Source organism: Bombus affinis, chromosome 17 (genome assembly GCF_024516045.1).
Source record: "Bombus affinis isolate iyBomAffi1 chromosome 17, iyBomAffi1.2, whole genome shotgun sequence".
Classification (NCBI taxonomy): Eukaryota; Metazoa; Arthropoda; class Insecta; order Hymenoptera; family Apidae; genus Bombus; species Bombus affinis.
In genome coordinates this window covers 3,236,164-3,249,375 of record NC_066360.1, presented here as the reverse complement: position 1 = coordinate 3,249,375, position 13,212 = coordinate 3,236,164, and the positions used below count along the sequence as shown (strand labels likewise).

Here is a 13,212-nt window from a genome sequence, read left to right as displayed (position 1 = left end):
GTTAAATTTAATTCGTCGATTTGATTAATTAAGATGATTCATCCGATCGAACATTTAAAACTGGCGGTAGATTTAGCTGCTGGTCGAATTGTTCGAGGCGAAATTGATAGTAGCAATAGTGTTCGCAATTTCCTCCATTACGATCTTAAAATTGGACGAAAGATTAGCAATCAATTGCCGATTGCTATAAATTCGCAAATACATTCGGAGAAATAAATTCCCGCAAGCTGATACTTCGAACACGGTTCGTTTTTAAACAGCGCGTTAACGTGAATTAATGATAGCATGGTTATTCCGTAGCTTAAATATTATAGTAACGTGGCATAATCTTCCGCTTTATCAAATTTTCCACGCGAGAACGTCCTCGACGAGGACGACTGGAAATATCTCAATTTTCCTGTATTTTCTTCGCTTAACGGCTTCCCTCTCGACGGAGAAATAAAAATACCAGTTATTTTCAAGATTCTTACGAAAAGGATTATTGATAGAATCGATAGAAATGTAAGACAGCGGTCGCGGAATTTTGTGGATTTTTCAAAAAATTAAACGATCGGAAAATATTAATTTTCCGTGAAATTAACAAATTCGACAATAGATAAAAATACGGTAAAAGTTCGTTTGTCCGAGCCAGTTTTTGTTCACTGTCAGTTAGGCGAACTCGTAACCGAGTAACTTTATTATCCGAACTCGTCGGTTATCCGAAATATTTTCTCTCCTATCGGATAGGACAACCTGTATCGTGAAAGCGCGATAGACGAAAAATGATGGAAACTTATTCTCAATAAATGGAATTGTTCGAGCTTGCATGCTTCTAATCAGAGTTTGCACCAATATAGCAACTGAAAAAAATATGCACAGCATTTTCGACTGGTTATATTAAACATATTACTTATAAATTACATAATTATAATTTCAATTAAATAATTAACATCTATCTGTTGCATGAACTTGGAAGTACGTAACTCTGGTATCCGATATGAAAAACGCAAGAAATTTTAGTAACAAAGGGATAGTCATTCCTTTATACCATACCAGTTGGCTGTTTCTGACGAGTATACTCGTCGTGCTTCGAAAGTAGTTGCAATTTGCTGTTTAAATTGCAACATAGTAAACCGCGATAAATTTGAGTGATAAAATTAAAAAATAAAACGGTCGTTTCGTTACAACTTCATTGCGTGTTGTAACAGCCATACACGCTGTGTTCCGCGAGTATACTCGTCACCGCTTACGCGCATTTATTAGCCACACGCTTTCCAAACAGATCGCAACTGGTTAGGTCGTTGATTCCGAATTTTTCATTACGTTCCATTATCATACTCGATATCAAAGACGATCGGATATTCCGAGCATTCAGGTGACTGATACTCACAATCACTCGTTTCGAACGTTGCAGTAGCGTTGTGACGCAGAGATCGAGCACCGTGACGACCCAAACAACGACCACGGAGATGACGGACCCACCTCCACCGCCTCCACCGCCCATCTACCCGCCGATGCCGACGCCGCCGAAGAACAACAACAACAACAAGAGGATAACGTCCGAGGCGGCAGAGAACGCGGCGCTGATAATCGGCATCATAGCCGCCGCATTGATCGCCATCGTCCTCATCATTCTCATCATCCTCAAGTTCAAGAATCGTCCAGAGACCAGCTACAAGGTGGACGAGACGAAGACCTTCTGTCAGGACCCGAACGCGGCGCTGCTCGGCGCCGCTGGCTCCGGCCAGCCGTTCAACGGGCCCATGAAGAACGGCGCAAATGGCAGCAAAGCGAGCAAGAAACGAGAACTGATAGACATCAAAGAGTGGTACGTGTAGAGACGGCCAGCCTTCGAGATTCACGCGTCCGCTTGAGTGGCGCACGTGCTCTTGAAAACCTCGTGGCCAGGTGAACACGCGAGTCCAAGAACTTGACGAGGAACGTGTGACAGCCTCTTCTTAGGTCCTTCGTTGGTGCTAGGCGAACTATTTAGCTATTAGTTTTTCGACGCGTTTCTCCACGAACGTTAGAACGGGCTGTGTTCCTCGCGGATAAACGCGGCGAACGAGAGAGCAGACTGCGCCCGAGACGAGTCGTCTCGAGCGATCTTCGCAGACGTCGTGATGCGATCGTTGTTCCGGCGGGACACGACCAGACAGCCAGCGTCCGATGATCGGGAAAATCCCATCTCCTGCGTGTCTCAGCCGCCGGTCAACCTTAGGTGAATCAGCGTTATAAGCATATCCAATGTTACGTCGATGGAGATCGAGCCTGGTCGACGCTGTGCGCGACGATCCTGTCGGCGGAGGCTGCGCGCGTCCAGGATGAAGGACAACGAGCGGTTCGAAGGTCGCTGCGGCGATCGGCGTAACGAGGGGACGAGACCGATCGCGTCGACCGGAAAGGCAGAGGAAGAGGAAGAGGCGGATGAAGAAGAAACGCAGACGCGAAAGAGAGAAGAAGGGAAAGGGATAGAGGCACGGAAGGTGCGTTGCGCAAGGATGTATGGAATGGTTGTGCCGATCGAAAACGTGTCCGAGCGGCGACGTGCAGCAAGGCGTTGTTACTCTTCGTCAGAGCGACGCTCGGCTTTAGTTGCAGCACTTTGTCGACGCTAACGCGACGTCGAGCACAGGCGACGCGACTCGAAGCGTCGGGTCCTCGAGATACGAGCGCGCCACTTGCTCGAAAAAAGAAAAGAAATTGAAAGGGAGAGACGAATATTCTCGCGCAGGCCCGTAAAATCAAACTTCTTCCTCGTTGCTAGATATGTTGTTAGTTGTATATTCGTTGTACATGGACGGGTTCATCGCGCATTAACGATAGCACTCAGGTGCACGATGATCCTCCTTTAGGTGGAGCGTTCGAGAGGAGAAACGGTCGTTCGAGGAGACGTAAATTGTGCGCGCGATGTATTTCGAGGATCGGCAAATACCAGCAAAGGAAGAGTAAAATTCGTCTTCGTTCGGACGTTGCCATAGTCCATGAAGCGCGAGAAAGTGTTGGAATTAACGCGCAAGAACGAAAGTATGAATACGAACGATCCTATCTAGCGATTAATGAACTTATTGTTGTATAGAAGAAAGCAAAAAAAAAAATATATATATATATATACATACACGATATTTATCGATTATGTTATGCGTGTAAATTGTTTATTAAATTATAGATTTTATTAACACAACAATGGAAGAGAGCGTGCAGATACGTGTTACGGTGTGCATGATGGAAACGGTATGAAAGGGATGAGAGATAGTCCGCGTTGTTTTGTTTGAATATAAAGAAGCGACTCGAAGTAACGTCGTCGGTGTATTAGCCGTAAATTTAACGCGTTCTTGCGGGACGCGGACATTGTAAGCTGTAAGTGATCGCGCGCGCAAACGCTCGGAGGACACTGTCGAAATAGTAAATGACACGTAGCCATGCGCAGATCGATGCTTATACGTATACACAGGGTGTGAACGCAGTATTGCCAAAGAAAAAAAAAGACGAAAAAGACAAAAAAACGAATCAAGCTTGACCGGTGTTTAACCCTTTGATGTCCGAAATCGCCACCGCGCGTTCCTTCCTCGTGTCGCTTTATCTCGATACTTGTGCGGCATAGTCTTTATACTCTTCGTGCAAGACTATCGTTGTTTCCTTTGCAGAGAATGGTCAGTCTCGTATCTTCTTGCTTGCGCCACGCGATGCTTCCTTTCGTTCGACGTTTCGCGTCTCTGTCGGATAGTCCGTCGGATATCCCGCTGCATACCTTGCGAAGTAAAAATTGTCGAGCGAAATTTCGCTGCACGTACATCCTCGAACAAAGGGCTGCAAAGGGTTAATTATACTGGCGCGTCGCGCGAACTCCGTTTCGTGGATATTCGAGGCCGTTTCAATCCACCTCTATCCGCCTCTATAGAAACTGTCCGCGGGCTCCTCCTCCGGCCGCATCTCTTCTTACGATGCACCTTGCCATCCGAAAGCGCAGCTTGCCTCTTGCGCGACCAAAGTATAGTTATCGGCGAAATACTCTATATTTTCGTATCACGCTGCTTGCTGTTTCCCGGCTTTCTAACGGGCGTCTGGTCGAGACTGGTGTTCCTATTGCAACTACGTGTACATAGACATTGCTGTTCTACTGTGTGTTGAATCGATAATAAATTTAAGACAGATATCCTGTAGACTATCGGTGCTTTAATTTCAAAACGCTATTCTCATTTGTTATTCGTTTATTGTATCCGCCTGTGGCATACTCTTTCGCCTAATTTTTAAACCGACCAGGGCACATTATCACGTGAAAACGGCACCAGTCTGGACTAGCTGACGATCCAGTTGGTTCGTAGATTACGCGCGTGTTTCAACGTCCTCCAACGTCGACCAACCTAAGCCAAATTGCTACTCGTTGCCGTAATTCGGTCGTCTGTATCACAGCCAAGCTGCTGAATTACCCAAACTCCCGCTGGGATTTCCTTAAGCGAAAGCGCTCGTCCAAATGTCCCGCAGTCGGCTAAAGGACGTCCCTCGATGAAGCGCGTCGTCCGGAAAAGAGGGAAGAATCGTTGAATCAGTGGATGGATTCGCGGATAAGCAATAATGAAACGTGATACTGACAAGAAGGGGGGATATGTAAGTTCGATTAATTTAAGATCGTTCGACACGTACTCGCTTGCAAACGCGATTGCCGTTGATTTTCCCAACTGTGGACGTGCGTCGTCCCACAGCGATCGACCATTCGTCGAAACGGCAAGTGCCAGTGTGCGACTCTGAACGAGCGAAAGAGAGAGAGAATGTGAAGATGACGCTTAGACAGGAGGTGGAGAGGAGGAGACGTTCTCGTCTGGGTCGGGAAACTGGCTAAGAACGAGATACGAAGAAAACGTCCGATCGTTAAAGGGCTTCTAAGTTGTGCAATTATTGCAAAATGTTGAGACGTATGCCAAGAACTCGCCACTTGATCCACGCACGGCGTGCCTCGAACATCGTGCGACGTCCTGAGTCTCGTTCCAAGCGAGGAAATTTAAAAAACAGTTTGGAGGAAGAAAAAGAGAAGAATAGGAACTTTCTCAGCCTCTTCGTTGCCTCCTCTCACTCTCTCTCTCTCTCTCTTGACGATTATATCAATCGCTAAGTGTTTGCAGCTTCGATGAGATTGCACGGTGGCTAAATGTTCGAGGAACGCCGGCAACTTTGTTCTCTGTTCGCTACTCGACCTCGCACCACTCGCGGAGAAAGTTGGTGGAGGATTTTCTTATCGGATTTATCGTACCTGTTCTTGTTGATTCCACGGCGTGCGACTCTCGCTAACGAGTGCGCTCATTAGTCTCGTTATCGTTGCGTTGAACGCGCCTCGATGCGCGCCCCTACGACCCCGCGAAACTTCGTTCTCGTTATACTTCAATTATCGCTGCGATCGCCAACGATAAACGCGCTGTTATCGCGTCGCAGGTCAAACGCAGGCTACCGTTTTCCAGTATCCTGGCCGCTGACACGCCCTCTTTCTCTACTCGCGTTCCGCGTGCGATTTTTACTCCATCGATCGTCCAATTTCTCTGCTTCTTTATTCCAATTCTCACCTCTTATCATTCGCCACGAAGCTTTCGAACGTTTTCCACCTAAGCAACCTTCCGCGCCAACATAACCTTTACGATTAGCGGTTCGACGTCTGCGACGAAAGTCTAAGATCGGGAAAGTCAAAGATATCACGCGGATGTTTCTTTCTCGGACAAGCATCGCTTTTCCGGTCGACCATCGCGCAAGCAACTCGACCAGCGTCCTTGAACAGGACGACGGTAGCAGAAACTTGGTGAGGCGTCACCTTCGATAACGTCGGAGTACAGGCTCTCAGGGAAGCACGATTAATTAGAAGAAACTCCGAACCGACCACGGTTCCAACGCATATCAAAACGAAAGACTCTTCGACCGATCCGATCGGCCGTTTCGTACGACGAGAGAGGAAATCGATGAAAACGGGTTTCTCTCTTTTCTCTTTACGAAGAGTAAGAGTTAGCCGATCGTGCGGTAACCGAAAAAGAAACGAATGCTCGCGCGGAGAAGCATCGCTAGGCACGCGACCGAGACTTCCTTTTAAACTCTCTCTCTCTTTCTCTCTAAACGATCGAAAAAAGGAAAGGGAAGAAATGAAAGTAAAAAGAAAAAGAAATACGACGAACGGAAAGATTTCGAAACACCGTTTCGTACCTTAATCGCACAAGAACTTGATGAATTCAAATATAGCACGATGTTTGCCGATAGAAAAATGTCACGAGCTTTCCAACTCTCCGCTTTCTTCTTATCTTCCTTCTTCTTCTTCTTTTTTCTCTCTCTCTTCATTCTCCTCGTCGTTGGTTTCTTATTCACGCGATAACTCGTCGAATCGGTTCGATCGAGCAAACCGGTTTACGCACGACGCTTAAAGATGGCACGACGATCTTCGCCACAGGCGTCGCGCCATCGAGATCGATCGTAGGCTATAAAAAACGATAAGTCGATGTGGATTTCGTGTATTTACGTGGCTAAAGTTGAGTGGGCAGTCTTAACGATATCGCATCGTAACATCGTCTATTCTCTGCGTAGAAACGTCATATTCGTCGTTCGTCGAACGTCGTTGCTGTCCCCCGCGAAATAAAATTCTCGCGATCGTCGAACGCAAAGTGCAACACGGCATCTTGCGCAGAGCGAATGCAGTTGCCCGTAGTAGCGAAAAGGTTAGAACAACGAAACGTCCTGGCGCTGCCACGTCGACGAATGATAAATACGACGAAGATCGGATCGATCGTCTTACGGCTTTTCTGATAAAACTTGATAAAACTCGAAACTGCTTTCTTTCTTATGTCGTTGCTTCGTATTCGTTCAAACGTGATATATCAGCACGTTGAAACGAGCGTCATCGATTGCATCTACAATTTCTACGTGAAATGGCATGAAATTTCGAAGCGTGCAAGTGCGATTAAACGTAGCCGTTTTCCTAACGCTTATACGAAAGATTATGCATTCGAGTACGAAGATAATTTTCTCTAACGATTAAACAAGTCGTTTGTCTTGGTAGGGACGAGAGAAGCGAGAAAGTCGCGCGCCTTTGGCGTACGATCGAACGCGATACGATTATCGGATTAGTTAAACGATGTCGGTCGTAATTCATCGACGATAACGTATCAGTGTGTTCATGGTATATGGAACAAAGTACCGTGGTGAAGGTAATTTTTTGCTGCTTTCTTCTCTTGAAAAATGAACAATCGCAACTGACTTTGCTATTCGTTGGCGTGGCGCGGCGTGGCATGCGAACGCCGCGCCATCAATCAACAACACGCGTTCCACCCATCGAGAAAACACGAACATATTGTTATCACTGCCCTCCAAACTCTCTATCTGCATATCCTTCGGTGTACTGACGATTAACGTTTATACTAAACTAATTAACTTCTAATAAAGATATCTTATCGAGCAAAATGTTACTCTAAACTCTAACTTAACGCGTTAAAAGCCTCGAACTTAAGTGTGTCGCGGATAACGTCATACCTAAACTTAACTATTAAAATACGTAGTGCGGCAACAAGCAAAGTGTTAGCGAGAAAGAGGAACGCGTGATAAATGATAAATGGTGAGAGGAAAGCGAGAGCGAGAGAAACAAAACCGAACGAATGTCGTATATGTGTCTGTGTCTGTGTCTGTAACGGAACGCACGCGCGTGTATATGTGTGTGTATGTGTGTGTGTGTGTGGGTAGGCACGTGTATGAGACGTAGGAAGGAAAAATTGCGCGTGTCCGCAGGCGAAAAGTTTATTAGCATGAAGCACTTGATATGGCGAACCGAAAGTCGTTGGATAGTACGCAGACAAAAAGAGAAAAGAATTAAAAAAGAAAAAAAATGAATAATAAGCTGACACACAAGTGTATCTAGAATCGCTATAGCTAGATGGAATTATATTTTACAATTGTACAGTTATTATACGTTCGGGCGCGCTAAACCGATTCAATCTATAGGTAGTCGAAAAGTAACTGTGTGTGTGTGAGTGCGCGTGTCTCCCTCTCTCTCTCTCTCTCTCTTTCTCTCTGTTCGTGGACAGCGAAGAGCGGAGAAAAACACAGACTCCGTGTGAAATACGGGAGAAGAAGCGGATGACAAAACGGGAAAACAGACGATATTGTGCGGTGAGTGTTACGCAATGCCGAAAGATCAACAGCCACCGCGCTGAATATTTTTGTTCTTTAAGAAGCTGAAACTCCCGATTCTTACACGTATACATGTATACTGTTATACGTATGTGTGTATGTATAATAGGATTCGAGCGCGTATAATGCTTACATCGGAAATCGATCCTCCTCGGACAGGAAAGGGTATATACACATACGCATTGATGCGTGGCGCGCTTGGGTGCACGTGTAATCACACGCATGTGTTCTCCTGCGACGAAAGAGAAAAAGCGATCGAGCCAATTGGCTGGCTTGACGTGTTCTCTCGACACGCACGGGCCAGCCCCTTTCGTTTTCGGGAACTTAAATGTGGATACGAGCCAAGTATATAAAATACAAGCCGTAGCGTAAATAATGCATTTAGATTTTTTACATGTCGATGCGAAGCCTCCTGTGCCGTTTTCGTTAGAATTCCCGACTTTAGAGACGCGCAGATCTTCGACGCCACGATGCAACACGACGGATCCGCGCAACCAATTCGCAGTTTCTCTTTCTTTCGCCGTAGCGTTCTATGTTTTATAGGACACGAGTATAAAGGGGACGAGAACAAAATGTAAGCAGCGACAAGAGAAAATGAAACGATATCGACGATACGTTTTACAACTTATCTAAAACATGATCAAACAAACACGAATACATGTGAACACGCATACAGATACACGTACAGGTACACACGGATAATATAGTAGTGCGCGCACAGGCACGCATTACGAGCTCCCTTGAAAAAATTGGAGATATGTAAATATATAGAAATAATGCCGTAACTACGAAATTATATGAATAAAGTATTGAAACTGTGTACGAGCCTGCCCTTCATACCTTCCCAGATAGTTGTGATTTAGGAAATCGGGAAAATCCGCAAGTCTTGCGTTTGTATTCAAAATTTATCGCGTCTCGAATTTCTAAAATAATATAAAACGCCACTTGTTTTTCTTTTTTTGACAAATTTGAAACTTGTCATATTCTTATGTTAGTTTTATTCCTTATTAATATATCCTGACTCTAAAAGCCAGAAGGACTATCAAAGTGGATTATTCATTCTATCTTGCAACTCTAGTTTACCATATGTAGCTACAAAATAGAAAATTCTCAAACCAAATCGCCACGAGTGCTTCCTCATTTTTACAATATTAATTTACTTAATTATTCACTGTAGTCGTACAAGAGGCTACTGGTGAAACTGCGTCTAACGATCCAGGGGCAGGAACGTGTTTCCACAGTCCGGTGGAAGAAGGTTGGACATGATACAGGCGCAACGCTACTTTAAAAATTCTTGAGTGTCGATCGATCATGTAGGTAACTGTACATAAAATATCAATGTTTATTATAGGTAAAACAAGAACAATAGATAAACCACGTCTCTACAAATGGAATCATAGAATTTTGTACATATTATGGATGTGTTTCAAAACAATCTTTATCAAGAACAGAATTTTACAACCAAAGTTTACTAGATACTTTCCACAACGTGAAAAAATGCAAATAAACAAATCTTATAAGTCGTAGTATTAGTCCGATATATGTGTATATTCCATATATCTATTTTTATAAAATTATGTGTACCGTATTAAATTGGTAATACGAACAGTACGGTTACATGAACTTATGAAATATATATTAGATATATTGAACAATTACTGTATAGAATCATCAGCAAATTACGGAGCAGGACGCACATGAAGATTCATACGTCCCTGTTGATTTTCACGTACACAGCGCTTGCACAGGCTCGGCTTGAACATTGATTTGTTATCGATGACGACATTGTTTATCATCCATGGTTATCATTGAGTAGAACACGTGGATCGATGAACACGTGGTCTCTCTCTCTCTCTCTGTACAATAGCTTCTGATTTCACTTTTACTTTTATCCGTTTTACCAACACTGCTCGTACAGCTTTCGTTATTCCATCTGCTGGTTTTCTTGCTCTCTTCATTAATTGATTACTTATCGGGCATAATTTATGCTTACGTTATTGATAGATTGTATCGCAATTTTTTAAAGCAGAAGTATGTATAAGAATAAAAGTCTACACTTCTTCTGCGATTATAGAATATCCTCTCTATATTTTATTTGTAATTTCATAGAAGATTTTAGTTTTAATTTAGGCCGCTACTACATTGGTCGCATTCTATTAGTCACTTACATTCTGTATCTCGTCTGCGGTAAAGACGCGGTAAAAGTATAGGTTAATATCATGAAGCAACAAGGACTGATACTCGGTTTGTCCTTCATTATACAAAAATAGCAACGAAATAAAAGATGACTAATTAATATTTGTGAATTGATCGTTTTTAATAACATATCAAATAAATCTTTTAAATAGCCTATCAGTGAAAGGACTGATACTGTAGGTAACAACTGTAATGATAGAAAGTTTACTATATCATTGATTACAAGTTTAATAATAATATTTTCTCTATTTTTATGAAACTAATTTTCCTTATTATAATAGATATTTTTCTATTATATGATAATATATAAACAAATGAAGTGAATAGGTTATTTTAACTGAGATACATTATTTAGAGAAATGCCAGATATCAAAGTAACCCCTTTGGGAGCTGGTCAAGATGTTGGAAGGAGTTGTATTCTTGTATCAATGGGTGGAAAGAACATTATGTTGGATTGTGGCATGCACATGGGATTCAATGATGAAAGACGATTCCCAGATTTTTCATACATAATCCCAGAAGGACCAACGACTAATTACATAGACTGTGTGATTATATCACACTTTCATTTAGATCATTGTGGTGCCCTCCCATACTTTACAGAAATGGTAATATAGATCATAAAAGTTACATATTAAAACATGATCTTTGACAAAATGATTGCATTTGCAGGTAGGGTATACTGGACCAATTTATATGACACATCCAACAAAAGCCATTGCACCGATCTTACTCGAAGATATGAGAAAAGTTGCAGTAGAACGTAAAGGAGAAAGCAACTTCTTTACATCACAAATGATAAAAGATTGTATGAAAAAGGTCATTGCTGTTACATTGCATCAATCTGTGATGGTTGATTCGGAACTGGAAATAAAAGCATATTATGCAGGACATGTACTTGGTGCTGCAATGTTTTGGATTCGAGTTGGTTCACAATCAATCGTTTATACTGGGGATTACAATATGACTCCTGATAGGCATTTAGGTGCTGCTTGGATAGATAAATGTAGACCAGACTTATTAATATCAGAGTCAACATATGCAACAACTATCAGAGATTCTAAAAGATGTAGAGAAAGAGACTTCTTAAAGAAAGTATGTTGATATTATTAATACTACACGTGTATTAGATTTTACATGAAACTTATAAATTTATCTTTTAGGTTCATGAATGCATAGATAGAGGTGGCAAAGTATTAATTCCTGTATTTGCTCTTGGACGTGCACAAGAATTATGTATATTATTAGAAACATATTGGGAGCGAATGAATTTAAAAGTTCCTGTATATTTTGCTTTAGGATTAACTGAAAAAGCGAATAATTATTATAAAATGTTTATTACTTGGACTAATCAAAAAATTAAGAAAACTTTTGTGCAAAGAAATATGTTTGATTTTAAACATATAAAACCATTTGATAAAGCATATATTGATAATCCTGGAGCTATGGTAGTATTTGCTACACCAGGCATGTTGCATGCAGGATTATCTTTACAAATTTTTAAGAAATGGGCTCCAAACGAAGCAAATATGGTTATTATGCCTGGATTTTGCGTTCAAGGCACTGTTGGACATAAAGTTTTAAATGGTTCTAGAAGAATTGAATTTGAAAACAGACAGATTGTCGAAGTCAAAATGGCAGTAGAGTATATGTCTTTCTCTGCACATGCAGATGCAAAAGGTATTATGCAATTAATACAATATTGTGAGCCAAAAAACGTTATGCTTGTACATGGAGAATTTGCTAAAATGGAGTTTTTAAAAGAAAAAATAAAACAAGAATTTGGAACAAATTGTTACAATCCTGCAAATGGAGAAACTTGTGTTATTACAACCATTGCCAAAGTGCCAGTAGACGCTTCTTTAGCATTATTAAAGTCTGAAGCCAAAAGATATTCGGCTTTGCCACCAGATCCTAAGCGACGAAGATTACTTCACAGTGTTTTAATGTTACGAGAAGATGGAGTATGTCTTGTGGACGCAGATGAAGTAATTATCACGTTCCGTTCAATTATCGATAATATATACTTATATATTTGTTAAGCTATACATAATAAATAATTGAAAATTTGTTTTAAGGTGACAAAAGCAGCAGGTATAACTAAACATATAGTACGATTTACATCCACTGTACAAGTAAGGGATCCTGGTCCAGCACATTCAACGACTTTAAAATTATTACAACCACTGAAAGAGAGATTACCAGGCTGGACAGTTCAATTAACAGATGGATCAATATCTGTCGAATCTGTTTTAGTAAAGGTAGAAGGTGATGAAGATGATCAAAAAAGCGTGTATGTTTCATGGACAAATCAAGATGAAGATTTGGGTAGTTACATTCTAGGATTTTTACAAACTATGCTAAACTAAGCAATGATCTGATGATTAAATATGTTAAAAACAAAAATAATCAATTACTTAATTGGTACATAATGGATCTTAAGACTTCTTGTAACCTGTGATACTGCTATGTTGAATAAAGTGTATATAGATATAAATTATAAATTCTATGTGTTTTATATACTTATTCATCACAGATTAAGTCATTAATTCATTTTAAAAAATGAATTAAAATAATTGCATTATATTGTATTGTATTTTATCGTGTTGTATTGTACTATTATAATTGTGAATATTGATAGATCAAAAATATCTTTTTCAATATAGTATCGTATATTGATTACCTAATTATTTATATAGAATAAATACCATTTTTTACTCCTTTTTGTACTTTAAGCTAAATACCATTAAAAAAAATACTATTACTGCACTTTTTATGATATTATCAAAAACTGAAGAAATATATTGAATAACCATTATAGGAGGTATTTGGTTAAAATTATTTGATTGAAGGTATTTTACTTTGAAACTTGGGATTGTTATAAAA

The 13,212-nt window shown here is 41.1% G+C and overlaps 2 protein-coding genes across 15 annotated transcripts in view; both read left to right on the top strand.

Moving 5' to 3' along the window:
- Window positions 1-8,950, top strand: part of LOC126926018 (neurexin-1) — a 659,019-nt gene extending 650,069 nt beyond the window's left edge. For 9 of the 10 annotated variants that reach the window (XM_050742091.1, XM_050742090.1, XM_050742095.1 and 6 more), the window contains one exon: window positions 1,394-8,950. In XM_050742091.1, the coding sequence (XP_050598048.1) occupies window positions 1,394-1,817 (424 nt within the window). In that variant the 3' untranslated portion in view covers window positions 1,818-8,950. The remainder of the gene's footprint in view (window positions 1-1,393) is intronic. The other variant, XM_050742092.1, reaches the window with a different exon arrangement.
- A 355-nt stretch (window positions 8,951-9,305) lies between these two features.
- Window positions 9,306-12,830, top strand: LOC126926037 (integrator complex subunit 11). Of its 5 annotated transcripts, XM_050742151.1 has the most exons (6): window positions 9,974-10,161; window positions 10,250-10,502; window positions 10,682-10,934; window positions 10,999-11,421; window positions 11,490-12,314; window positions 12,405-12,830. In XM_050742151.1, exons 3-6 carry the CDS (start codon window positions 10,686-10,688, stop codon window positions 12,693-12,695), a joined length of 1,788 nt encoding a protein of 595 aa, XP_050598108.1. In that variant the 5' UTR covers window positions 9,974-10,161; window positions 10,250-10,502; window positions 10,682-10,685; the 3' UTR covers window positions 12,696-12,830. The 5 variants fall into 5 exon arrangements, with proteins under 5 accessions (XP_050598111.1, XP_050598110.1, XP_050598108.1 ...); XM_050742154.1 differs by lacking the exons at window positions 9,974-10,161; window positions 10,250-10,502 and adding an exon at window positions 9,306-9,443; XM_050742153.1 differs by lacking the exon at window positions 10,250-10,502 and having other exon boundaries at window positions 9,973-10,161.
- Window positions 12,831-13,212: the final 382 nt, after the last annotated feature.

Excerpts from the sequence above, each read along its gene's own strand:
- LOC126926037 (XM_050742154.1), top strand. The coding sequence starts at position 10,686 with ATGCCAGATATCAAAGTAACCCCTTTGGGAGCTGGTCAAGATGTTGGA. Across the intron at positions 10,935-10,998 it reads TCCCATACTTTACAGAAATG|GTAGGGTATACTGGACCAAT; the intron begins GTAATATAGATC and ends TTGCATTTGCAG. Across the intron at positions 12,315-12,404 it reads GTCTTGTGGACGCAGATGAA|GTGACAAAAGCAGCAGGTAT; the intron begins GTAATTATCACG and ends ATTTGTTTTAAG.